The 27,037-nt window shown below is 37.0% G+C and overlaps 1 protein-coding gene and 1 pseudogene across 1 annotated transcript in view; both read right to left on the reverse strand.

The window, feature by feature from the left end:
• Window positions 1-17,843, reverse strand: part of LOC115936225 (putative N-acetylated-alpha-linked acidic dipeptidase) — a 40,158-nt gene extending 22,315 nt beyond the window's left edge. Inside the window, 8 exon segments of the mRNA XM_063693704.1 lie at window positions 419-482; window positions 2,449-2,531; window positions 4,612-4,731; window positions 6,188-6,273; window positions 7,155-7,253; window positions 14,417-14,510; window positions 16,942-17,128; window positions 17,736-17,843. Coding sequence (XP_063549774.1) covers window positions 419-482; window positions 2,449-2,531; window positions 4,612-4,731; window positions 6,188-6,273; window positions 7,155-7,253; window positions 14,417-14,510; window positions 16,942-17,128; window positions 17,736-17,843 — 841 coding nt within the window.
• A 462-nt stretch (window positions 17,844-18,305) lies between these two features.
• Window positions 18,306-20,376, reverse strand: LOC101137394 (olfactory receptor 7E24-like; annotated as a pseudogene).
• Window positions 20,377-27,037: the final 6,661 nt, after the last annotated feature.

Raw genomic sequence — 27,037 nt, forward strand, 5'->3', positions numbered from 1 at the left:
ATACTTTTTTTCTACACCATTCTAAATTATAGAACTCTTTAGGTCCCTGAGTTAATCATTCAACAGATACTTACTAAATTCCTGCTGTATATAAAAAGAAATCTGCCAGATGAAGCTAATCAAAGAATGCTGCTTTTCTGAATTAGTACTCTATACTTCAAAGCAAAAAAAAGTAAGAAAAGAAAGAAAAGAAAAGAGAAAAGAAAACAAAAGGAAAGGAAAGAAGAAAAGAAACACCTGCTCACCTAGGGCTCACCCAACTCTCAACTAGGTTCACACACTGCTTCCTGTCAGAGGTTGCAGTAGATTCCCTAACCACACGTTAATACATAGCCTTCCTTGTTAGTGCGTAATTTATTAACTAGAGTGCTGCTCCTAGTTTAATCACATCTTTTCTTATGAGACCAACGATATTCACCTTCTATAGACGAGTCAGCATTAATATAAGCCACGCCACACTCTTGAAGGAGTCTTGAATTCTCCTATAATAAAAAGGAAAACTATAAATATAAAGTTATAACCCACTCCCCCTCCCCCACAAAATGCACATCTACATTTAATGTATGTAGATTTCTAATTGAGCTGACCCATATTAATGACAAATTTGACATAATAAATTCTCATAAAAGAGCTGCTTTGAAAGAATTTCAATAAAGATTACTGGTAGGAAACAACAAGCAAAACTTGTTAAAAGCTAATATTTAAGATGAAATTGTCCATATACTTATGGTAAGTGGAAAATGAGTTAATTTCTTAACCATACTGTAGTTTATCCTTCTAAAAGTTGTCTTAGCAAACATGAATGACCTAAGAGACTTTTCAGTGAAAATCTTCCTATAAACATCTCATTATTTAAGCAGAGAATCTTGTCTGATTCATATGGAATGAAGGTATTTTAAGTGTATGAAATTTTAAGTTAAATTTCATATTATGAAAAATAAGTGAAATTAAATCATCTCCTGACCATGAAGTCAGGCTCTCCTGTAGGATGGTACCATCTCCTGGTCAATAGTGATAATTGCACACTTTTAGAACAAAGCGTAGCGAAGTTTTTTTGAGATATCAGTGTGAATTCTGAGTCTCTAAAATACGTAATTTCCTAAGCATTGTGACTATAAGATAAAAAATGAAAAAAAATACAACTGTAAGTGAAAAAAATAATTTGAAAGACACAAATTACACCATCAAAATATTAGGTTCTTCCAGATAGTGGCAAAATTCTTTCTTATAAAACTTTGACTAAGTCTACAGGAGCACCATTTTTTTTTCAAAGAAAATTAAAGTCCACAGGGTTTCACATAATATTTGGAGTATGAAAGGAGCCAATAAATATTTACAGCATGACTGGAAATTAATGGAATAAACATTGACTTTGCATATATTTACTTTATAGCTAACGTTTCTGTTATATAAAGCCAACAATACATGCAGGTAAAATTACTTTTCAAATGGCTTAGTAAATATTCTGTGGCTAAGTAAATATTCTTAGTAAATATTCTTAGTAAAGTTTCTGCCTTACTTTTAGCATAATTTAACATAGAGCAGGTCATTATGAATTAAGAAAGATAAATGAAAAGTATACCTTATGGCCAGGCGTGGTGACGCACGCCTGTATTCCTAGCACTTTGGGAGGCCGAGGCAGGCATATCACTTAAGCTCAGGAGTTTGAGGCCAGCCTGGCCAACACAGCAAAACCCTGTCTCTATTGAACATAAAAAATTAGCCAGGTGTGGTGGCACATGCCTGTAATCCCAGCTACTCAGGAGCCTAGGGCAGGAGAATTGCTTGAACCTGGGATGCTGATGCTGCAGTGAGCAGAAATCACGTCACTGTACTCCAGCCTGGGCAACAGAGCGAGACTCTGTATAGTTAGCTTTAGGAGATATTTTGGAAAGCGTAATAGAATCATGATAGCAATCAAACATGATACAGGAGAATTTGGCTTCATTGTCAGGAAATAGAGACAATTTAACTTCATATTTTTCATGAATTTGAAATAGCTTAATTCCCTTTGAATCAGACAAGATTCTCCATTTAAATGACATGTTTATGGGAAGATAGTCACTGAAAAGTCTGTTAGGTCATTCATGTTTGGTAAGACAATATTTTGAAGAATAAACTACAATATGATTAAGAAACTAACTCCTTGTTTTGATGTTTGGTTTCTAGCATATCTACTTATTTACTCTCATACTCCCAGGAAATAAAGATAAATTAATTTTGACAATTGACATTAAGTGGCTCTAAAAGGTTCAAACAAAACTTAGTGTCTTAGCAACAGAGATTTTTATTGCTGATTTTTGAACAAGAATATGTTACTTCAGATTTTGGGGAAAAAACTTTGAATACTTTCTCATTATATTCACTTCTTATTTTTATGTGCTTGGCAAATAAGTCCTGGCCACTTTATTTTATAAAAATTTATATTATAGCAAATTACCAACTAACCTCTGCCCACTCAGCAGAACCAACAAGACCAAATTCTTCTGCATCCCAGCTTGCAAACAAAATTGTTCTTCTAGGTCTCCACCCTAAAATGTATGTGTATATATAAATGATAGAAAAAAAAGTCATAATATACCCAGGACACTACAAAGACCAGATTGGAAAAAAAAAAAAAAGTCATTGATGGTTTGGGAAGGGCAAATTGTAGTAAAAAATCTTTACTTATGTAACTTTCTTTTGTAAGATTTTAAAGTTGTCAATACAAAATAGCACAATTACATAGAAAAGGGGGGAAATGTGACAGTAAAAATCTTGCAAGATCATAAAACATTCTAATAGGTTTATAATGATTCGCTGTGCATAGGAAGTCATTGGTGGTCTGCAACTGCCTAGAACAAAGAAAGAAATTTCTAGATGCATTTGGTATTCTGAAAGCAGATATAACTGAAAGAAAATCCTTTAGAACTCTTTCCTGTTGTTCTGACATCAAATGAACAATTGTTCAATATCAGCTGGTCCGTATGATTTCACACCATTCTCTGCCAGAATTAATCAGCAAGGGCTCAGTTAGCAACAGCAATGTTTGCTGTTGCTGAAAACCACATAATTCAACAGAGGGGTGATGTGTCTCTGAGGTTATAAACACTGACCTTGGAGTTAAGGCAAGATCTTGTTTCAAACCCTGGTTCTCTCACTAGCAGCATGACTGAGGGAAAGTTATTCAAACCTACTAAACTTCCACTTCTTCAACTGTATACAAGGAACAAGACAGTAAAGATGAAGGACACCACTTGATTGTGGGAGGATTAAATGGAATAATGTTTAGAAAGCACTGAGTAGGTGCCCCCAAAATTGCGAGTAGTCATCATCTTAGTAAATATTCATGTGTGCTTAAGAATGGGTATACTATAGCTGTTAACTTGAGTCTTTTGTTTTTGTCAATAGTATTATTCAAATTTCCTATTATTATTCATCAGCATTCCATTTCTTTGGCATATTCTATAATTGTCACAGTGATGTTTTGTATAGTTACCACAGGAATTTCCTAGAAAAATCATGAAACATTTTTGTAATAAAATTAAACACTACCTACTTCATGAATTATGTAAATTTAGGTCTCCATTGTTTGTTTTCTTCAAATATAAGATAGCTGTGTAGAAAAAAGAACTGAGCGCCTTTACATTTTATTTTAAATAGAGACATCATGGTTTTGAGGACTGGTAGTGAGAAATTTGAGTTTGAGCCCTGATTCTGTTATGCTGCCACATGCTAGCTACATAATCCTGGGGAAATTACTTGATTCTCTAAACCTTGGTTAACTTATCTGTAACATGAGAAGATAAGTAATTATGTCTTCTCCCTAGTTGCTATGACTTCAAAGGGGATAGGACATATAAAAACAGTTTCTCAAAAAAAAAGTAAATACTAAGCAAACAACATACATTATTGTTTTTATTGTTGATAAAAATATATAGAGTACATTTTACAGCCCCAGACACCTTGTTTGCAGGGTCAATAAAGAGAATGAACTTCCTGCTCTCAATGTGTAATTATTATTTTAGAAAGCAAACATTTGAACTAAATTTTACTTTGGCTTTCATATGAAGATTCTAAAATGGCTAAAGTGGTGATGTTACGAGTGTAAACCTAATTTTTGTGAGAGCACACCAGGGCTCAGGATGTGAGAACACAGATTCCAAACTTTTGACAGAATCCCATTACACCTAAGACCAGTATTTCTCTGAATAGAGCATCTATCTCCTTAATTACTTTGTACACGTAATCTGAGGTCTGGGGTTAGAAGAGACGGAGGAACATCTGCTTACAGTCTCTGACTAGGAAGCTTTGGCTTATAATCTAATTTCAGTGTGTTTTCTCTAGTGATGTAACCCACCTTCATCTTCTTAGTTGCCAAGAACAACCATTAACAGTATAATTCCTTTATTTCAGATTATCACTTCATACAAAAATATCAATAATATATGTGTTATATAAATAAATGCAAAAATAAATAAACAATATAATTAACCAACCAACACTGAAAATTGTACTGGTATTTTTACCAAACACATGTAATGGTTGAGGTAGTATTTTTATACTCCCTTTACGGAAGACTAAACTGAGACTCAGATAGGTTGTTTTTTTTTTGCTGTTTGCTTGTATTACCTTCCTTTTTCAGTGTTCCAAAGCTCCTCACAATTTCATGAACAACAGCTTCTCCACTCTGAGGGTCAATACTACCAAACACCCATGAGTCCCGGTGACCTCCCAGAATGACATATCTGTCTAGAAAGCATAGATACAAGATTATTTGTCATTTCAGGTCAATAAAAGAAAAAATTGCAAACAACTCAATAGCATCTAAATACAAAGCACTCATGACTCAAAAAAAAAAAGAAGGCTTGTTTCCCCAAGATTTGTAAAAATATGTTATTTCTGATTTTAATATGTTTCTTCTATCTGAGAAAGCATAAATGTGATAAAGCAAATATATATTTCAATGTATTACTATAATTATAAGTACTACATTAAGTAATTAAGAAAGTTTAAGGTTATTCTTATTCACATTTTTTGTAATTCTCTATTACTCCTCTCTTACCTAACTTACCACTTTCTAATATATTCAGAGTAAGAGAACATAGTGGCCACATAGGAAGTTCTCCAATTCCTATTATTTCTATTCAGTTTTTAAGGTACAGCTCAAATATTTTCTCCCTCCATTCAGTTTTTAAGGTACAGCTCAAATATTTTCTCCCTCTATTCAGTTTTTAAGGTACAGCTCAAATATTTTCTCCCTCTATGCAGTTTTTAAAGTACAGCTCAAGTATTTTCTATAGAAGAGGGAATTTCTTTGCCTACCTAGCTCTCAGGAGTGATAAAGCATTGATCACCCTTAAGCATATGGCTCCCTTCACAAACTGTCAGTTTTTTGTCTCGGGTCTGTGTCTTCTTTTATCTCCCCATTTCCAATGCTTATCATGGAACTGGCACAAAATAGGTACTCGGTGTTATTCAATAGTAGCCACTTATATATTGTTTAGTACTCTTTAGAATATGCAAACAACAAGGATATCAATATTCTTGATCTAAAATAAATCACTAGCTGCTTGTAAGAAACGTGCAATTAATATGTTTAATATGCATTTAATAGTATCTGTTTTGGTAAGAAATACAGAACCAAATAGTTCATAAGAAACTGAGCCTTCATGAACTAAGACTATGTATAAAATGTATTAATCAGTAGATCATCTGAACTTCTATGGAAATCATATGTCCATATATTTTATCAGTGGCTTTAGTGGTAGAAAATAAAACTATGCAAAGGATTCATTAATACAAGATTATCTTAATTTTCTAAGAGTGTGATATTTTATATAGATGTTTATAGTTATCATGAAGATATTTCTCTATGCAAAAATATCATAAAAAAATTCAGAAAACTTGGAAGAAAACACATCTTTCCCTACCCTGCTTCCCTTGATCCTTTAATTGAGGCCTGCACAATTTATCATTCACCTTGGTCATCTGCCCAGCCTAGCACCAAACATTCACTTTTCTTCACCACCTGTACCACAATACAAAATTATTTCATACTTATTTCCTTTGTTTTTAGGTGAGTTCCACTGATTTTCTTCGTTTGTTTGTTTGTTTGTTTTGATTCACTTCGCACTCCCAGAGCTTGGTAGTATCCAGCACATAACAGCTACTTGATCAATATTTGCTAAGCAAACGATTCCTTTACCTGGTTCCACTGCTCCTCTGAGAGTACCTATCACATTGTAAATTCTCCTCACTTCATTGGTAGAGTGGATGTGCATCTTGACTTTTCTAATGCAAAAATAAAACACATTCTTTAAAAAAAAAAACTGGTTAACAGATTAACACTATAAGGGTTAAGGGAATTTTCCCCTCTGCCTTTGAAGGTTCAAGTCTGGTAAAATAAACTGAAAATTGATTAACAGGCGAAAAGGCATACAAACTTACTAACACACCAGTGTATACAGGAGCCAAACAAAATGTGAGACTCAAACAAAGGCCAAATGGCTGAAGTTTAACTAGCACCCTCTTCATAGAGGAGGGGGAAGTGGGGGAGTGCAGGTGGTTTTGAGGGGTGGTAAATGGTTTTCAAGAGAGTTAAATGGGCCCAAAGAGCAGGCAACAGTTTATAAATAATTCTCTTTGGAACTTGAATGGAACTAGAGAACAGTCAACAGCTTGTGACAAAGCCTGTGCAGATAAAGTGATTGCCTCAGCCTTCCTTCCCACTACATGAGTTCAATCTTCCCTGGTTAATAAAATTTAAGGGAGGGGAAGGAAAGTCATTGTCTTCCTTCTGCAGGAGCTTCAGATAAGGGAACTTCAGAGAGAAACTTACACTCTGCTCTTGTGGGGTGAAGTAGGAGGTCAGAATTATTGATTCTGAAGCTGCATCTAAGGACTTTTATCCTTTAGTTCAAAGTGCTCAGCATGTCAAAACACCACACTTTGGGTTATTCATTTTCTGAGTTCCAACAACACTCATAATTTTTAAATCTTCAATCTTGTTTAAAGATTTCTAATTGTTCACAGGCAAAAATTACACTGGTTCTAACTTGCACTTTTGTTTCCTGCTGGTATTACATAAATTTTACTTTTTCTGTCATCCTCTATAGTATTTTTTTCTTTAAGGCTTCCCCTTAAAGGAGTTAAAATTAAAATAATCTCTTAACTGTATAGAAAAGTTTCCAGTAAAGCCAGGTCCAACATTGCAGGGCACTTTGAGACTTCCTCTCCAGCTGCTATCTGGTGGTGCTGAGCCACCCATTTTTCTGTTGGACACAAAAACACATTATTAGCCACAAAAAAACCTTGAAGTAATGCATTAAGATGTTAATGGATTCACTTTATTGAGCATCTGCTCATAATATCTTTAATGAGTGCAAAGTGCTTTGAATATAATACGTCATTTAAACCTTACCATAATTCTGAGGAATTGCTACCTCCACTTCACAGATGGGGCACAGGAGGCTTAGATAACATGCCCAAAGTCATGCAACTAGTAAATGGTATAATTAAGATTCAAATTATTGGTAAGAATTTGATCTGCCTTACCAGTATCTAGTAGTAAATCTAAAAGTGCTTTCCAGAGCATGTGCTGAAGAAAGAGCTTGATGTCTAACTCTCTGAAATTTTCCATTCTTATTTGTCTCACTGGTATATAGTTATTTTTTACAAAGTACTTTCATACACACCTACTAAGAAGACAGGAGGATCAAAAGAAAGGATTTCATTGCAGAAGCTCCTAAAAGCTTCACGCTATTTTTTAAAATTCAGAAATAAAGATTCAGGCAGACCACCCAGTATATGCCATGGTCCCTGGTTATCTTTCAGCAGGTGACTGAGAAAGAAAACATGGTAATGTTTATGAAATGGTGGGGTTCTTGTAGTTTCACTTCAACATATCTGCCTTTACTGTATTAAGATGATGGATAAACTTATTCTTGATATGGGCATGTAAAACAATATACTTTTACTGAACAGCTACAGAGAGACAAATGTGTTTCCAGACAAACTTAAGAGACTGAGTGTTCAAACTGAATAATCTCGACCTTAATTGTAACTATATTTTTATGAAAATCCAGCTGTAAGACAAAAACAGACTTCTTTGGGCCTACCACGGGCATTTTGTTCCTGTTAAATGAGTATTCCAAACCTTAAACCCAGCTCCACTTAAATAATGGCCTGGAAAAATAAATGTCATTATCTGATATTATACTGAGATGTTTAGTTATGAAATCAAAAGTGGAGAATTTCAATCTGTCCTGTAAGGCTTTCTCTGTGGTCACGCACCCTCATGCACTCCAGGCTGTGCGGCGCAGCATGCTCTGTAGTGTCCTGTTTTCTTCTGTGCCTGTACACGGGTGCTTGTTCCCTGTCTACCTGTTTGAGGAAATATGAGTAGCTCAACTTAACCTAGAATCTACTGCACATGCAATAAGGAAACAATCAGTAAGACCACTTTCTCATGGAAAATTCATTAGAATTAACATCTCGTTTTAAAATGCTCTATCAAAGTGTAAATAATTCCTCTCTTTTTTCCCTTTCTCACTAAGGAGTTTGTATATTAAACAGAATTTCAAGTAATGTATTATAAAATTTATTTAAACTACTTACAATAAAATGCTACATATAAAGCATTAAGCAACATGAAGAGGCATTTTAGATTGGTAGAAAGCATAATACATAGTCAAAAGAGCAGAGTATTAAATAAACAGAAAATTTGCAAAAGGCAAGTAAAGAATATAAAATATTGATACAGGAGGTAGAAAGAAATTTAGTAAGCAGATAATGGGGGCAACAGAGTCCTCAGCAGAGCTTCCCTCCTAACAAAAAGCAGCCTAAGAAATTATTATTATTTTTTCTAACAAAAAGCAGCCTGAAAAATCGAGCTGCAAACATAGATTAGCAAGCTGAAAGTGCGGGGGAATGCTGGCAGCTGTGCCAATAGAAAAGGGCTACCTGGAGCTGGGCACAGTGGCTCACGCCTGTAATCCCAGCACTTTGGGAGGGCGAGGCAAGCGGATCACCTGAGGTCGGGAGTTTGAGATCAGCGTGACCAACATGGAGAAAACCCGTCTCTACTAAAAAAAAAAAAAAAATGCAAAAAATGAGCCGGGCATGGTGGCACATGCCTGTAATCCCAGCTATTTGGGAGGCTGAGGCAGGAGAATCACTTGACCCTGGGAGGTAGAGATTGCAGTGAGGCAAGATCACGTCATTGCACTCCAGCCTGGGAAAAAAAAGCAAAGCTCAGTCTCAAAAAAAAAAAAAAAAAAAGAAAAAAAAAGAAAAAGAAAGGCTACCTGGGGGCCAGGCATGTACACATGGAGGGTCCATCTTCCCTGTTTTTGTTATCACATGCACAGTAACAGAGAAATGAGCAATATGACGTAGCTCAGGCAGAGAACTCACCTGAATAATAAAAGATTAGGGTGGGGCCACCAGAAATTCACACCCTATGCAAGTGACACGTCTGGTCTAACCAGTTTGTCAATGACTTGTATAAATCAGACACTACTTCTTCACCAGCTCATCTATGAAACCCTCTGCATTTTGCAATGGACCAGCAACACACTTTTTTCCAGGACCTCTCTCTGCAGCAGAGAACTATGCTAATACACCGTAAACTAATAACATCAGTTGCTTTGGGGGTGTAAATTGATGAGAGGAAAATTTTTCTATAAATCCCTTTGAATTGTGCACGTTGTAAATGTATTTCCTTTTCAGAATAAAAATTAATAGTCCATATTTCCATAAAACAACACAATATAAAGCCATGATTGTAGTGTCCCCACAAGGATAGGTAAACAAATGACTAGAAGAGAACATAATAATAGTTATATATAAGAATCTAATATATCAATGAAAAAAATAATGCACATACATGGAGAAGTTTCAGTTGAAAAATGTTACTGAAATTTCTCTTTAGGTTCTCTTTAGAAATAAATCTCTTTAGGTCATTTTCTCACTTTATAAATAATAAATTCCACAAATATTTAAAAGTTGAATATTAAAATTTCAAACCACAAAAATATTAGAAAGTACCATTAAATGTTGGAAAATGTCTCCGAACATATTTGGTAGATGGTAGATGTCCAGTAATTAATGTATAGACAGTATTGAGTTTATAATTCTGTATCTTGTAGCATATTAATTTTGATTTGACCATTTAGAGAAGACTTGTTGTCTACTATGTTTAAGGCCCTGTGTTTTATTCACTAAAAAATATAAATATATACAAGACTCAGTCTTTCCACCAAAGAGTTTATAAATCACTCAGAAGAAAATACATATAAAACCAATCATAATATAAAACAGAACATGACAGAGCAAAGGTAAAATTCTAAAAAATTTGGACAAAAGAGAGCTTGAATTCTAAAGAAGTTTTCACTTGATCTGGATTTTAAAGATGAATAAGGGTCGGGCATGGAAAAATGAGGGTGAAGAGCCTTCCAGGCACAGAGGCAGGTAAGCACAGAGCAAGTGTAAGGCATGATGACTATTCTGGCTGGGATATAAAATGACTAAGATTCCTTGAGAAAGAAATTGAAAAATAGTGTAACTCAAGTGCACATGGAGCTTTTTTCATAATAAATCATGTCTGTAAAACGAGTCTGAATAAATTTAAAAGGTTGAAATTATACAATCATTTTATTACTCATATACTTCTTTTACTAATCCAACCACAATAAAAGGAATTTAGCAATCAATAACAAAAGTAAATTTAGGAAATTCACAAATATATGGAAATTAAACAACTAACTCCTAAATAACCAATGGGTCAAAGAAGAACTTGCAAATACTATTTAAAAATGCTTTGAGATGAATAAAAATGAAGACACAACATACCAATATTTATGAGATGCAGCAAAAGCAGTGCTTAAAGGAAAATACATAGCTGTAAACACCTATACAGAAAGAATCTCAAATCATTAAGCTAAGCTTTCACCTTAAGAAACTGGACAAAGAAAACTAAACTAAACTCTAAAGCATAAGAAAGGAAATTACAAAGATTGAAAGAGAAATAATAAAATAAATAGAGAAAATCAATGAAACCAAGGGTGATTCTTTAAAAAGATCAACAGAATTTGCAAACCATTAGTTAAACTGACCGAGTTTAAAAAGTAATTTCTAAAATCAAGAATACAAGATAGGACATTACTACTGACTTTACCTAATTCCTACTTCTACCACAGTGCCTGAAATATAAAAGTCATTCTATAAATGTTTCTTGAGTGAGTGGGCTGTGAGAAGCCATTAAAGGTCTCCCGAGCAGAGGCATAAGAATGAGACAACACCATAATCAACAGAGGTGGCTACTAAATGCTTGCGTTATTGAGTAGAGAGTAAGTAGTGTTTACCAAAGTGTCTTTTGCATCAGACATGAATTTGGGCCCCAGCTCTCTCACTTACTCTCTGAACATTGGTTACAATGAATATCACAATACTAACTCATATTGTTGTTTTATAGGTTAATTGAGGAGATGTGTGTAAAGCATTTAGCACAACAGTAAGTGCTCAAGCGTAATTAGCACTCCATGCAGGATACATGCTATTACTGTTACCGTTGGCACTATAATTATCATCCTGGAAGTTACTGTAGAAGGCAAATTAAAACCACATAATCACACTGTGTTCAGTATACATGTAAAGAAAAATAGGAAACAATATATATGGTGTCCCCTTTCTTTCCCACTCAAGTCAACATGAAGTTTTTACCATCACTCACATTTCATCAACTTTTTATTTAAGTTCTCAGCATTCTTGGGCCATTATATGACTTTATGTCTCTCCTTGTTTACTCACACATTTATTAATAAATGTTATTTCATGATATATTCCATTTGTAAAACACTGTCTTTTCTAATCAGTGCACAATGCTAAACTGCTAACCGCTTGAGAGAACCTGAGAATTGAGTATCTTGGCACACTCCCAAGGTACGTGTGCAAAGACAGTAAATTTTCACAGTGAAATTCATAAACAAACCACATGTTCTTTTAAACAATTTTTTAAAACTAAATTCCACTTACATGGACTGTTTCATTATGGCTTAGAAAGTATAGGTGGATAAATAGAGTGTCTATTTTTAATTATGAAATTTTGAATGTAAAATGCACTTTTCCATGAAAGTTATGTTATTAACGGTGATTGTATTTGTAAAATGGCTTACAGAGGCTGACACAGTAATGTCAGATGAATTGAGTTTGTTATTTTTCAATGAATCAGATAATTCCATTACACAATCAGAGCACAGCTGATATTGACCTAGTAAACCAGACCAAATCGTAGACGTTTAAATAAATCTCACATCTAGTTCCATGTTATTATGCATTCCTCTTTTCTAATTACAAAGATACTACAGGTTGATGTTTTAAGTTTTTTTTTTTTTTTTTTTTTTTGAGACGGAGTCTCACTCTGTTGCCCAGGCTGGAGTGCGGTGGCGTGATCTCAGCTCACTGCAACCTCTGCCTCCCAGGTTCAGGTGATTCTCCTGCCTCAGCCTCCCAAGCAGCTGGGACTACAGGCACACACCACCATGCCCAGCTAATTTTTGTATTTTTAGTACAGACAGGGTTTCACCGTGTTGGCCAGGATGGTATCCATCTCTTGACCTCATGATCCGCTCGCCTCGGCCTCCCAAAGTGCTGGGATTACAAGCGTGAGCCACTGCACCCAGCCCCATGTTTTAATTTTTTATATAACTGAGATAATGCTATATATATATATATATATATATAGTTTTGAAATTTGCTTTTCTTCACTTAATAGTATATCATAAGCATTTTTCTATATTATTATTTATTCTGGTACAGCATATAAATATCTTTTAATCACTTCATTTACTATCATAGTCATTAATGTATTATTTGAGTACATATAAATTGTTGAAGATTTGTGTTGTCTACAGTTTTCCACTATTACAAGTAATGCTAAAATCACTTTTATCTTTTAAATGTCGTGAATACTTAGTCTTTATTTATACATATTTTTAGGCAAATGCATAGTCTATGGTGCTATCAAAAGTTGTGCCTTGTCCTGAATCTTAAGCAATGTAGTAAATCTTATAGCCCCAAGGAAGAAAGACCAGGGTACTTTCCTAATCTGCCCTTAAATTGAACAGATGTGTCCTACTCCCCAGATGTCAGCCTCCTCACCTCTAAAAATAAGTGCCTTGCCCTTGGTCAAAAAGTGCTTCCTCATAGATACTGGAATAAAATGATTAAGAAAGGCTTGAACTCAAAGAAGAAAAGGGACCACCTGGCCAGACGCTTTGGTCTCTATCAATTTCACTTTTAGAAAAGCCAGTGTTCTCTCACCTCTAAAGAATAATGGTGGCTGGGCATGGTGACTCATGCCTGTAATCCCAGCACTTTGGGAGGCCAAGGCGGGCAGATCACCTGAGGTCCGGAGTTCGAGACCAGCCTGATCAGCATGGTGAAACCCCATCTCTACTAAAAATACAAAAATCAGCCGGGCATAGTGGTGGGCACCTGTAATCCCAGCTACTCAGGAGGCTGAGGCAGGAGAATCACTTGAACCCAGGAGGCGAGGGTTGCAGTGAGCCAAGATCACACCATTGCACTCCAGCCTGGGCAACAGAGTGAGACTCTGTCTCAAAAAAAAAAAAAAAAAAAAAAAAGGTGATGGGAGAAAGCAGCACAGGGAAGAGGAAATGGTTCCAATGCCAGGTTAAGCAGAACAAATCTGAGAAAGTTTCAATAATGAAAGCAGAAAGTTTTGACAATGAAAGCAGAAGGGGAAGAAGAATAGAGATAAAAACAAAATGGAAGTTGCTGTATAGTGTGTTATTCTGGGTCCTCCCGGACGTAGACAGTAAGAGGAATACATGAGTAAGAGATTTACTAGGGAAAAGCATGTGTGGAAAATGAGGAGAGAGCCAGGAAACCCTGAGCAAGTCCTTAGACTGCAAGGTAGGTCTAACATTGAATAAAGGAAAAAGGGAGGAGGAAAAGAAAGAGGAGTGTTGGGTGCAGCATCTATTTAAGCGAGGCTATCAGGGAGTCCCTGGGCCAAAGTTTTGCATCAGAGGAGTCCAGTGCCTTCCAGAAACAGGCCTGCAGTAGTATCCTTGCCACATTGAGTCATTGCCCGAGAACACCTACAGGAAGCATGGTCTTGACACATATATAGTGGGGTTTCAAAGCACAGTGTCTGGAGCAATTGATCAATTAGGCTCCCTGCAGTTAAATATCTGAAAGGCTCATTTTCATGGCTGTCATACACTAGATACTCATGTATATACTAAATTCCAGAACAGAACCACTATTCTATTTTATAGTGATAAAATTACAAGCAGCACCCATGTTGGAAAATGTAAGTACTAAAAAATAGAGATAAAAGCCTAATATTTGAAAACTGTCAATAATGAAAATTACCCAAATAGCCATCCATTGTTTCTTACAAAATTACTCTAGGAGCTTCTGTGCATCATAGCATCCAATTGTATGAACAGGAATACATGGAAGATCAACAGCCTCTGCAATTCCACACCTATAAGCATATTCTGAAAAAAAAATTGCCATATTTCCAGTAAAAACTCAGTTTCATTCAAACAGTTCTCTATAAATCACATTAAATACATTCTAATTTCACATTTGCTAGAATTGCTAAAGTAAAACAGATTAATAATTCAAATGTTAGCAAGAATGTGGAGCAACTGAAATCCTCATACATTGCTTGTGATAATCTAGTCTAAAATTATACAATCACTTAAGGTAACTCTTTTAAAAAGCAATGTCAAGCAGAAATGTGCACTATGGCACAGCAATTCCACTCCTGGGTATTTACTCTAGAAAGATGAGCACATGCCCACAAGAAGACGTGTACAAAATTGTTCATAACAGCCACATTTATATTAGCCAAATATTAGACAAAGTCCAGGTTTCTAACAACAGAAGAGTGAATAAACAATCCATAGTATAATCCCACAATGGAATGCTACTCAATCATCAAAAGAAAAAAACTAATACATACAATATGATGGAAAATCTCAAATTTTCCATCATTGGAATAAGCAAGGCTTTAAAAAAAATCTACTGTTTGATTCCACTTACGTGAAGTTCAAACCCAGGCAAACGAATACACAATGCTAGATGTTAGAAAGTGATTGCTTCTAGGGGACACAGAGAAAATTGACCAGAAAGGGGTACAAAAGAACTTTCCAGAGTGATGGAAATGTCCTTATATCCTATTTTAAGTGACATCAACACATGCAATTTGCAAAGTTTATTGAATGGAACTCTTGAGATCTATGCATTTTATTGCAGGTAAACGCTACCTCAAAATAAGCACACACATTCTATCATTTCTTCAGATTTAAGAAAAATTAGAGCTGTTTTTCCATTTTTTTCTCTGTTTTTAAAACAATCTAATAAGAAACTTAGGTAACTGCAAATCCTTGTTTTTACGGGTAAAATGACATAATGATATGTTGTGTGAGATTTGTTTTCAAATTCTCTAGAATAATAGCAAAAAAATTGGAGTGATAAACAAATAAAACAAGATTGACAACATGTTGATAACTGTCTCTACTTTCATATATGTTAGAATTATGCCATAATGAAGAGTAAAATTAGAAGGAAAATAAAAAGGTATAGGGCACAAAAAAATAATTCAATTCAACATTAGCCCCATAGAAATAGCATAATTTTCCCCCTAAAATACCATCATTCAAATTTGAAGAAAATCAACAGAAACAGTCCAGTTAATCTCATTTTATTTTCATTATTTTGACTTTGCATAACTAATAAAGCTTAGGCTAAGCTGCATTTTTTAAAACTTGGAAATAAAAAGGTGGAGCAAATAAAGTTCAGGTAGATTTATATAATTTTACTATAGGGTAATATGTATCATTTTTTAAAAAAGAAAAAAATTCTGACAATGTATTATGTTCTAAGAAGATTTACAAAGCCAAAAAAAATATGTAATCTTTATAGGAGTCTACAATTTAAGAGTAAAACCAGATGAAGACATAAATGTCATACAAAACTTGGCAAAGTATTTTATACAAGTTTTAAAAATTTAGTTAGCTTTAAACCACACAAACTTAATGATCACAGATTTTTGTAAACATCATCAAATAGTTGAGCATATTCGAAATAAATTGGCTCCCTTTGTTAATGTTTTACAGGGGAGCTTTTCAGCATAAGACTAGTATGTGGACTCTGTGAGCCAGACTGCCTGAATTTGAATCCAACTGCTCATTCAGAGGAGGGGTGATCTTGGGCTGACTTCTAGTCTCACTTTCCTCCCCGTCAAATAAGAGATAATAACACCCTCTAGCTTTAGGGTTGTTAATGCAAGTAAAATGCTGGCATTTAGGAAACACTCTTTGAAAGTTATCACTGTTATCTTACAGCGATGAAGCAATATGCATTTCCTGGGCTCTATATCCTAAATTGGCCATTTAAAAAGTTTATGGAACTTCTGCTCTCCTGTCCCTTACCCACACTGTGAAATCTGTAAATCTGGGGGAAATTTATTTAACAGCAAAACCTAATCTGACCTGAACTCATTTGAAAGCAAGATTTGACTTGAGTAGACATAAGTCTGTTTATATTCCTTATTCCCTGCCCCCCACTTACTACTTAGTGTAAGTATTCATACACTCTGCAGCAAAAATATTTATATGCTTTTTCCCCATATTCCATCCCAGCCCCCTATGCCACTGTTATGCAAGTTATGGTATATGTGTAACACCATAATGTTTTTTAAATAGCTGAAAAAGTCTGAATTTGGAAGCCCACCAGGCCCAAGTTTCAAAATAAGGGGGTAAGGGGCCTGAACCAATCATTTCAGAGTTCAAAATTCTTTCATTCTTAAATGCAAAGAGAATAAAAAAAGACATGCTTAGTCCATTGTGCCAAAGGAAATTCTTTAATAAAGTCTCTTTCAAATGTTAAGTTTCCTATGATATTCAAGAATTGATCGCTCACCATTTGCTGGGTAACCTGGTGTGAGAGGGTCTCCTGCACCATTCAGATTTAGGTTATTTCCATGCTGGACACCACCTCCAGGAAGATTCCAACTGTCTGGATAGGACTTCACCCCAGGAGCAAAGTAGTCAGCAGGGTCTGAGTAGAGAATAACTTCTTTGGCCCCTGCCAGCTGGGCATTTTTAACCTAGAAAACACAGTGTCTTTCTTTCCTTATCTTAAATTGGTTGTTCCAGATTTGGTAATATCAATTTTCAAAATTACACTTAAATGAGTAGTAGAACTTTATCTTCAACCTTTTGTCATTAGGCCTACAACAAAGGACATCTCAGAGAGAATTTCCTTTTTTTTTTTTTTTTTTTTTTTTGCTACTATAAGCTCCAAAAATCCTCAGAGCATCAGATTTGGAAATGTTCTTATTAATGGTAGTGAGTATTTGTTATTGCCTTCCACTAGCTTAGAAATATAATAAGCAAGTAGACCCCACAGGCCAAATTCCTATTTGTTCTACAGTCAAAAGGGAATTTTTTAAAATTTAATTTCCCACTAAAGACAAAAATATATTTATTAACAAATCAAATGAGAGTAATTTTTAAATTTGCTATGTGTAAATTGTTTTCCCTCATTACTTATAACAATTCATACTACAGTTTAATTTAGTAAATACTTTTGTAGAAAATATTTGAAACAAAGATACTGAAAGTTAATAATAAACCCAGTGTATGCATCTTTGTAGGCCACAGCCGTAACCTGTAAGCACAGAAAAATTTGTTCTGTTCACTCTAACCATCTACACTGGCCAAATTCCAATGATCAAATTTAGCCCCGGGATATAACCTAGTAAATGTGTCCTCTCTGTAAGGTGGGCACGTCACAGAATACAAGAAAATCGCGGTATTCATGAAGTTTTAAGAAAATGATTCTACACATGTAAAACCCACTATAAATTTTTATACTGGGGGAGAGAAAAAAAAGAAAAAAACTCTGTCAAAAAAAAGAAAAAAGGAAAAAAAGAAAATGCTATACGGTAAGAAAAAACAGCATAATAAAAATTTGTATGGTGTTGAAGAACAATGCATTTGAAGATAATATTTGAAGAAATTATATTACAATTAACTTCTGTTCTTACTCATTGGAGCTTGATGCCTCTAAAAACTTCATCATTGGAACCACCTCTGGTGCTTTAAAAAAAAAAAAAAAAAAAAAAAAAAAAAAACATACCCACACAGGTGCAAGTGAATCAGAATCTCAGGTAATGAGACCCAGGCCTCATCATTTGTAAGCTCCCCAGGTGATTTCATTGAAAGCCAAGATTGAGGACCGGTGACTTGGATCTCTACAAGTAACCTGCCCAAACAGATTCCCTAGAAGCAGTTCATAAAGAAATTCCACATGAACTCTGGAAGAGGATATGAATTTGATGCACAGTATGTCCTCACTTAACATCTTTGAAAGTCTCTTGGAAACTTCACCTTTAAGCACAATTATGTATAGTGAAACCACTTATTCCTCATCAACATTATAAGTAAACAACTTTGAACAAAACAATGGTGTTGGAGGACCTGCTGTACATTGTTTCTATAAAGTAAATTTTCAGGAATTCCAAAATGAAGTGAGGACTTCCTGTATATAAAAAGATGGTTGTGATTCTACCTGGATGACAGGGTTATTGCTCAGAAACTAAAAGAGGCCACCTAGGTATAGAGGATTCAGTCACGAGGTTTATGCTAAATAAAGGATCCCAGAATACTCACCCATTCCAGTTAAAGGCAAAACAAAGAAAGCCATATTCACATAGGAAATGTGGAAAAGAATAAAAACCATCAAGCAACAAGAACAACGTGACTAAGGGGCAGGATTTGCAGATGTAGAGATTTAATGTGGTTGCCCTTTCTCACCCACATACGAAAAAGGATGGAACAGATCATGAGATATGACTGTTCTGCTGTGCAGCCTCCACAGGTCACTTTGAATGTCCCTGTTCCTCAGGCTGTAGATGAAAGGGTTCAGCATGGGGGTGACCACAGCATAGATCACTGACGCCACCACACCATTCCTGGGTGGTGGTGACACAGCTGAAGTCAGGTACACGCCAATGCCTATTCCATAAAATAAGCAAACAACTGACAGGTGAGAGCCACAGGTGGAGAGGGCTTTATACTTCCCATCTGACGATGGAATTCTTAGAATGGAGGGGACAATTTTATAGTAAGACAAAAGGATCCCTGAAATGGGAAGGAAACCAAACATAGTACTATCTAAATATATGAATATGCTATTGATGACACTGTTCAGAACAGTCAAGTTTGAGAAGTTGAGATGGATCACATAAAAAAATAGATATTTCCACATTCTTGAAGCAAGTGAATTGTAACACAATCCAGCTGTGCAGCTGGGAATCCAACAGGCTAAGGAAAAAAGGCACAAAAACTAAGAAGACACAGAGGTGAGGATTCATGATGACTGGGTAGTGCAGGGGGTGACAGATGGCCACAAATCGGTCATAGGCCATCAGAGTCCGGAGCATGTCATCTATACATGCAAAAAGGACAAAGAAAGACATCTGTGTCAGGCGGCCCGCATAGGAGATGACTCTGCTATGTGACTGCATGTCCACAATCATCTTGGGAACCGTGACCGAGATGAAACCAATGTCAGCCAAGGACAGGTTGGAGAGGAAGAAGTACATGGCAGTGTGGAGGTGGGAGTCAGAGCTGACAGCCAGGATGATGAGCAAGTTCCTCAGCACCGTGACCAGGTACATGGACAGGGACAGCCCAGTGAGGACGGGCTGCAGTTCTGGATCCTCCTGGATCCAGGAGGAGGAATTCTGAGACACCTGTGAGATTCTGTGGCTCTGTGTGACTTGGACACCTTGAGAAGAACAGAGTATTGGAAAAATATAAGATAAGAACCAGCCTTTAATGCTGTGTGTATATTGTGGATACAAGCAATTCACAAGGAACATTTTCACACTTGAGGACCATACACCATCAGCAATATTTCTCAGTTGTGACAAACCCAAAAATATCAGAATTATTACATGATTTACTTTTTTGCTATTCAACTCTTTCCGTACATACCTACTTCAGAGAAAATCCACTGAAGAATGTTAGAAGACTAAAACGTAATATATAACAAATCCATGATCTCAGTAAAATACGGCCTACTCTTTTCAGAGAAAATAAAATCCAATAAAAATGTTATTCTCTCTTTAAGAAAAAAAATCTAATTGAAAGAAATTAAGAAGCAGTGAAATACACTTTATTTTATTCTGACACTCTGCTCAACAAATGCTTTGATGTAGAATATTTATAAGCAAGATACAAGAGCTGCGACCACATTATCTAAAAACCAAATCAAACCTTATAGTTCTTAATTAGAAGACCTTTTTACATGCCAGTTACTTTTCATCCTTAGGTTTTCTGACATCATTTCATCATAAAAGTACATGCACACTCAAATATGGGAGCTGTATTTCCAAATTAATTGAATATATAACTCTTGGCCGAGTGCAATGTCTGACACCCGTAATCCCAGGACTTTGGGAGGCCGAAGCTGATGGATCACCTGAGGTCAGGAGTTCCAGACCAGCCTGGCCAATATGGTGAAAATCCCGTCTCTAGTGAAAATAAAAAAAAAAAAATTAGCCGGGCGTGGTGGTGGGCACCTGTAACCCCAGCTATTTGGGAGGCTGAAGCAGGAGAATCCCTTAGAACACGGGAGATGGAGGTTGTACACACTGTGATATTATTTTTGATACCCTAGGGAGATATTGCTCCTGACATCAGAGTGGGCATACACCCTGTGATATTAATTGTAATATCCTACAGAGATATTACTCCTAATAATACAGTAAGTGTACACCCTGTGATATTATTCATAATATATTACAGGGATATACCTCCTGATATTACACCATGTTTGTACACCCTGTGATATTATTTGTAACAACTTAGAAAAATATTACTGTTAATATCAAACTGGGTGTACAACCTGTGATATTATTTGTTACATACTAGCTAGACATTACTCCTAATATCACAGTGGGTGTACACCCTGTGATATTATTTGTAATAACCTAGGGAGATATGACTCCTAATATTACAGTGGGTGTACACTCTGTGATATTATTTGTAATGTCCTAGGAAGATATTACTCCTAATATCAAACCAGATGTACATCATGTGTGTACACCCTGTGATATAATTCATAATATCCCAGAGAGATATTTCTCCTAATATCACAGTGGATGTACACTCTGTGATATTATTCATAATATCCTAGAGAGATAGTGCTCCCAATATCACAGTGGGTGTATGCCCTGTGATATTATTCATAATATCCTAGAGAGATATTACCTCTAATTTCACAGTGGCTGTAGACCCTGTGATATTATTCATAATATCCTAGGGACATATTATTCCTAATACTACAGTGCATGTACACCATGTTTGAACACCCTGTGATGTTATTGGTAATATACTAGGGAGATGTTACTCTTAATGTTACAGTGGGTGTACACCATGTGTGTACACACTGAGAAGTTACTCGTAATATCCTAGGGAGAAATTACACCTAATGTTACAGTGGGTGTACACCATGTGTTTATACTCCGTGATGCTATTCGTAATATCTTAGAAAGTTATTATTCCTAGTGCCACAGTGGGTGTATACCATGTGTGTACACTCTGTGATGTTATTCATAATATCCTAGAGACATAGTTCTCATAACATCACCGTGGGTGTACATCATGTATGTACACCCTGTGTGGTTATTGGTTATGTCCTGGATAGATATTACTCCTAGTATCACCATGGGTGCACAGCAAGGGTATGCATTCTGTCATGTTATTCGTAATATCCTAGAGAGATATCACTCCTTATTTCATAGTGGTTGTACAGCCTGTGATATTATTCGTAATATCCTTGGGAGGTATTACTCCTATTATCACAGCGGGTGTCACACTGTAATAGTATTTGTAATGTCCTAGGGAGATATTACTGTATACCCTGTGATATTACTTGTAACATTTTAGGGAGCTATTTCTCCTAAAGTCAGAGTGGGTGTACACCCTGAAATATTCTTCCTAATATCACAGTGGTTGTACACCCTGTGTGATATTTTTTCTACTATCCGGCAGGGGAGAGGATGATATTGCTTCCAATATCACAGAAGGTGTACACCCCCCTGTGATATTGTTCATAATTTCCAGGGAAGGAGAGGATGACATTATTCCCAATATCACTGGGGGTGTACCACATCCCGCCGTGATATTGTTCTTAATATCCGGGGGTGGAGAAAGTGATATTACTCCCAGTATCACAGGGGTTGCACACCACCCCTGTTTGATATTGTTGGTAATATTCTGGGGGTTAGAGGATGATATTACCTCCTATATTGCAGAGTGTGTAAACACCCCCTGTGATATTGTTCCTAATGGCCTGTGAAAGAGAAAATATTACTCCCATTATCCCAGGGAGTGTTCACCCCTGATGATATTGTTTCATAATATCCAGGGAAGGTGAGTATGATATTACTCCTAATATCGCAGGGGGTGTACACCTTTTCGTGATATTGCGTTGAATATCCAGGGAAATAAAGGATGGTATTACTCCCAATATCGCAGAGGGTGGACACTCCCCTTGGATATTGTTCCTAATATCCCAAAGGGGAGAGGTTGATATTACTCCCAATATCGAAGGAAATGTACACCACCCCTGTGATATTGTTCCTAATATCCAGAGAGGAAAAGAATGATATTACTCCCAACAGCGTAGGAAATGTGTAGCCACGCTGTGCCTCATATCCAGCGGGGGAGAGGATCATATTACTTCCAATATCGCAGGGTGTGTACACCCCCTCTGTGATCTTGTTGCTAACATCCAGGTTTGGGGAGGATGACATTACTCCCAATATCGCAGGAAGTGTACACCCACCCTGGGATCTTGTTAGTAACTTCCTGTGTGTAGAGGATGATATTACTCCCAATATCGCAGGGGTGTACACACCCCTGTGATATTTTTCTAAATATTCATGGTGGGAGAGGATAATATCACTCCCAAGATCGCAGAAGGTGTGCATCTCTCCTATGATATTATTCATAGTATCCAGGGAAGAAGAGGATGATACTACTCCCTATATCGCAGAAAGAGTATATTCCTTCTGTGATATCATACCTAGTATTCAAAGGGGGAGTGGCTGACATTAATTGCAAAATAGCCAGGGTTTTCCACGACACCCGTGCTGGGATATTGTTTCTAATATCCACGTGGGCAAAGAATCATATTACTCCAAATATCGCAGGTGGTGTACAACCCCCCTATAATGTTGGTCCTAATATCCAGGGAACGAGAACGATATTACTACCAATATCGCACCAGGGGTACAACCCACTAGGATTTTGTTTCTAAAAACCATGGAGGAGAGGATGATATTACTTTCAATATCACACGGGTGTACACCCCCACCCCATGATATTGTTCCTAATATCCAGAGGGTGAGAGGATGATATTACTCTTCATATCACAGGGGGTTTTACACCAATATCGCAGGGAGTGGACAACCCCTGTGATGTTGTTCCTAATATCCAGGGGGAGTGAGGATGGTATTACTCCCAATATCGCACGGGATGTAAACCACCCTTGTGATATTGCTCCTAATATCCAGGCAGAGACAGAAAGATATTACTCTCAATATCGCAGCAGGTGTACAACCCCCCATGATTTGGTTTTTAACATCCAGGGGGCAGAGGATGATATTACTCCCAATATTGCGGGGTGTACACACCCCTGTGATACCCTTCCTAATATCCAGAGGGAGAGAGGATGATATTACTCCCAATATCTCAGGGAGTGTACACAACCCTGTGATATTGTTCCTAATATCCAGAGCAAAAGAGGATGATATGACTCTTAATATCGCTGAGGGTGTACACCCCTCCTGTAATGTTGGTCTTAATACCCTGGGAGGGAAAGGATAAGATTACATTGAATATCACGGGGAATGTACACCCTGCCCCTCTGATACCCTTCCTAATATCCAGGGGAAGAGAGGATAATTTTACTCCCAATATCGCAGAGGCAGTACACCCCACCTGTGATATTATTCCTAATATCCAAGGAGGGAGAGGATGATACTACTCCCAATATCGCTGGGGTGTTCACATCCCCGGTTATATTTTTCCTAATATCTAGGGAAGAGAGAATTATATGACAGCAAATGTCGCAGGGTCTGTACATCCCTTCTCTGATATTGTTCCTAATATCTAGGGGGGAGGAGTATGACGTTATTCTCAATATCAAATGGGGTGTACACCACCCCTATGATATTGTTCTTAATATTCATTAGGGGAGACGATGATATTACTCCAAATATCGCAGGGGTTGTACACACCACCTGTGATATTGTTTCTAATACCCGGGGCGGGGGAGAAAATAATATTACTTCCAATATTGCAGGTGGTGTATACCCCACCTGAAATATTGTACCCAATATCCAAAGAGGGAGAGGATGGTATTAATACCAATATCGAAGTGTGTGTACACGCCCCTTGTGACATTGTTTTTAATATCCAGGGGGCGGGATGATGATATTAGTCCCAAAATCACAGAGTGGTTACACTATCCTTGTGATCTTGTCCCTGACATCCAGAGCAGAGAGGATGATATCACTTCCAATATTTCAGAAGTTGTACATCCCTGTGACGAACAATAGTTCGTCATATCCAGGGAGGCACAGGATGACATTACATTGAATTTCGCGACAGACACACACGCACACTGTGCTATTGTTCCTAATACCCAAGAAGGGAGAGGATGATATTACTCCCAATAAAGCAGTGGGTGTACATTACCCCTGTGTTATTGTCTGTAATATCCAGGTGGGGGGAGAGGATAACATTCCCTCAAATTTGGCAGGTGGTTTGATGCCCCTTGTGGTATTGTTTTTAATATCTAGCGGGGAAGACAATAATACTGCTCTCAATATCACAAGAAAGGTACATTCCCCTGTGATATTGGTATTAATATCCAGGGGTACAGAGAATGATATTACTCCCAATATCGTCAAAGTGTCCACCCGCCTCCCTTTGATATTGTTCTTATATACGGAAGGCAAGTATGATATAACTCCCAATATGGAAGGGGGAATACATGCCCCTGTGATATTGTTCCCAATATGCAGTGGAGAAGAGAATGATATTACTCTAAATATCGCAGGAGGTGTACACCCCTCTGTGATCTTGTTCATAAGATTCAATAGAAAAGGTGATCTTACTGGAAATATCGTACATACACTGTGTGTCCACAGCGGCTCCTAACATGCAGGGAGGGACGGGGTGTTGATATTACTCCGCGTATCAGCGGGGGGTGTCCACTCCCCTGCGATGTGGCTCCTAATATCCAGGGGGGAGGGGTGTAGATATTACTCCCCACATCACTGGGGGTGTCCACCCCCCTGCGATTGGCTCGTAATATCGGGGCGGGGGTGACATTACTCCCCGAATGGTGGCAGAGTCTATCACAGGTGGGGATATTATACACCCCCTGGGATATTGGGAGTACACCCTCTGTGATATTGGGAGTAATATCATACGCTTCCCCCCTGAATATTAGGAACAATATCATGGAGGGGGTGTTCACCCCCTGCCATATTGTGAGTCATATCATTTTCTCGACCACTGGACATTAGGAACAATATCACAGGGGTGGTGTACAACCCCTGTGAAACTGGGAGATATATCTTCCTCTCCACCTCTGGATATTAGGGACAATATCATAGGGGAGGCCTACTCCTTCTGGATTATTGGGATTCACATCATCCTCTCCCCGCCTGGATGTTAGCAACAAGATCACAGAAGGGATGTACGCCCGCCCACTGCGATATTTGGGCTAATGTCGTCCTCTACCCCTGGCTATTAGGAACAACATCACAGGGGAGCATACATTTTCTGCAATATTGGGAGTAATGTCATTCTCTACACCCTGGACATCAGAAATGATATTAATAATTATCAATATTAGTAACTGATAATAGAATGCTATGGTGATTAGCGTGGGAATAATAAGTAGGAGAGGATTAATTATGGGCATATTGTTAATAAGAGGAGGTGAACCTCTGACTATAAAGTTTTAAGTTTTATGCAATTGCCAGGCTCTGTCATCTTAACAAACCCTGTTCTTGGGTAAGGTATATAGTGATTTGCTAAATTGAGATAACGTCATTTAAGAGGCGAGGGCGCTTTATGAAGTGGGCCCTATTTCTCTTGCCCTTTCATACTGGGAGAAATCTTAAATAGATAGAAACCGACCTGGATTGCTCTGATCTGAATTCAGATCACCTAAGACTCTAATCGTTGAACAAATGAACCCTTAAAAGCAGCGGCTGCACGATCAGGATGTCCTGATCAAACATCGAGGTCATAAACTCTATTGTTGTTATGGACTCTAGAATAGGATTGCACTGTTATCCCTAGGGTAACTTATTCCGTTGATCATATTATTGGATCAATATATATTAATTCGCTTAGACTAGTGCAGTCTTAGTTTAGGTTGTTCAGAGGTTGAGTCATGCTCCGAGGTCACCCCAACCAAAATTTTTAATACAGGGATAGCAGGCTAGGGCCTGTATGCCTTTTGAGTTTTTATTTGCATTAATAAAATGAAGCTCCATAGGGTCTTCTCGTCTTATTTATTTATATCTGCTTCTCCACAGATAGGTCAATTTCACTGATGAAAAGTAAGAGATAGCTGAACCCTCGTGTGGCCATTCATACCAGTCCCTATTTAGGGAAAAGGGATTATGCTACCTTTGCATGGTCAGGATACTGAGGCCATTCCTGCATGAAAGTGCACTAAAAGCTTACCCCACATGCATATAAACACATATGAGAAATCCTTCCATCAACCTACTAATATTAACTGTAAAATACAAATGTAACCCAATTAGTACTGTGAATCCTTAGTATTACATAGTACACATATTCATTCATTGGCCATAGCACATCCCAGTCAAGAAATTTCTCATCAATATGGACATCCCCCAGCAAACTTGGGTCTTTTAATCTACCAGCCTCCAAGAAATCATCATCCTGCT

This window comes from Gorilla gorilla, chromosome 9 (genome assembly GCF_029281585.2).
Source record: "Gorilla gorilla gorilla isolate KB3781 chromosome 9, NHGRI_mGorGor1-v2.1_pri, whole genome shotgun sequence".
NCBI classification, from domain to species: Eukaryota; Metazoa; Chordata; class Mammalia; order Primates; family Hominidae; genus Gorilla; species Gorilla gorilla.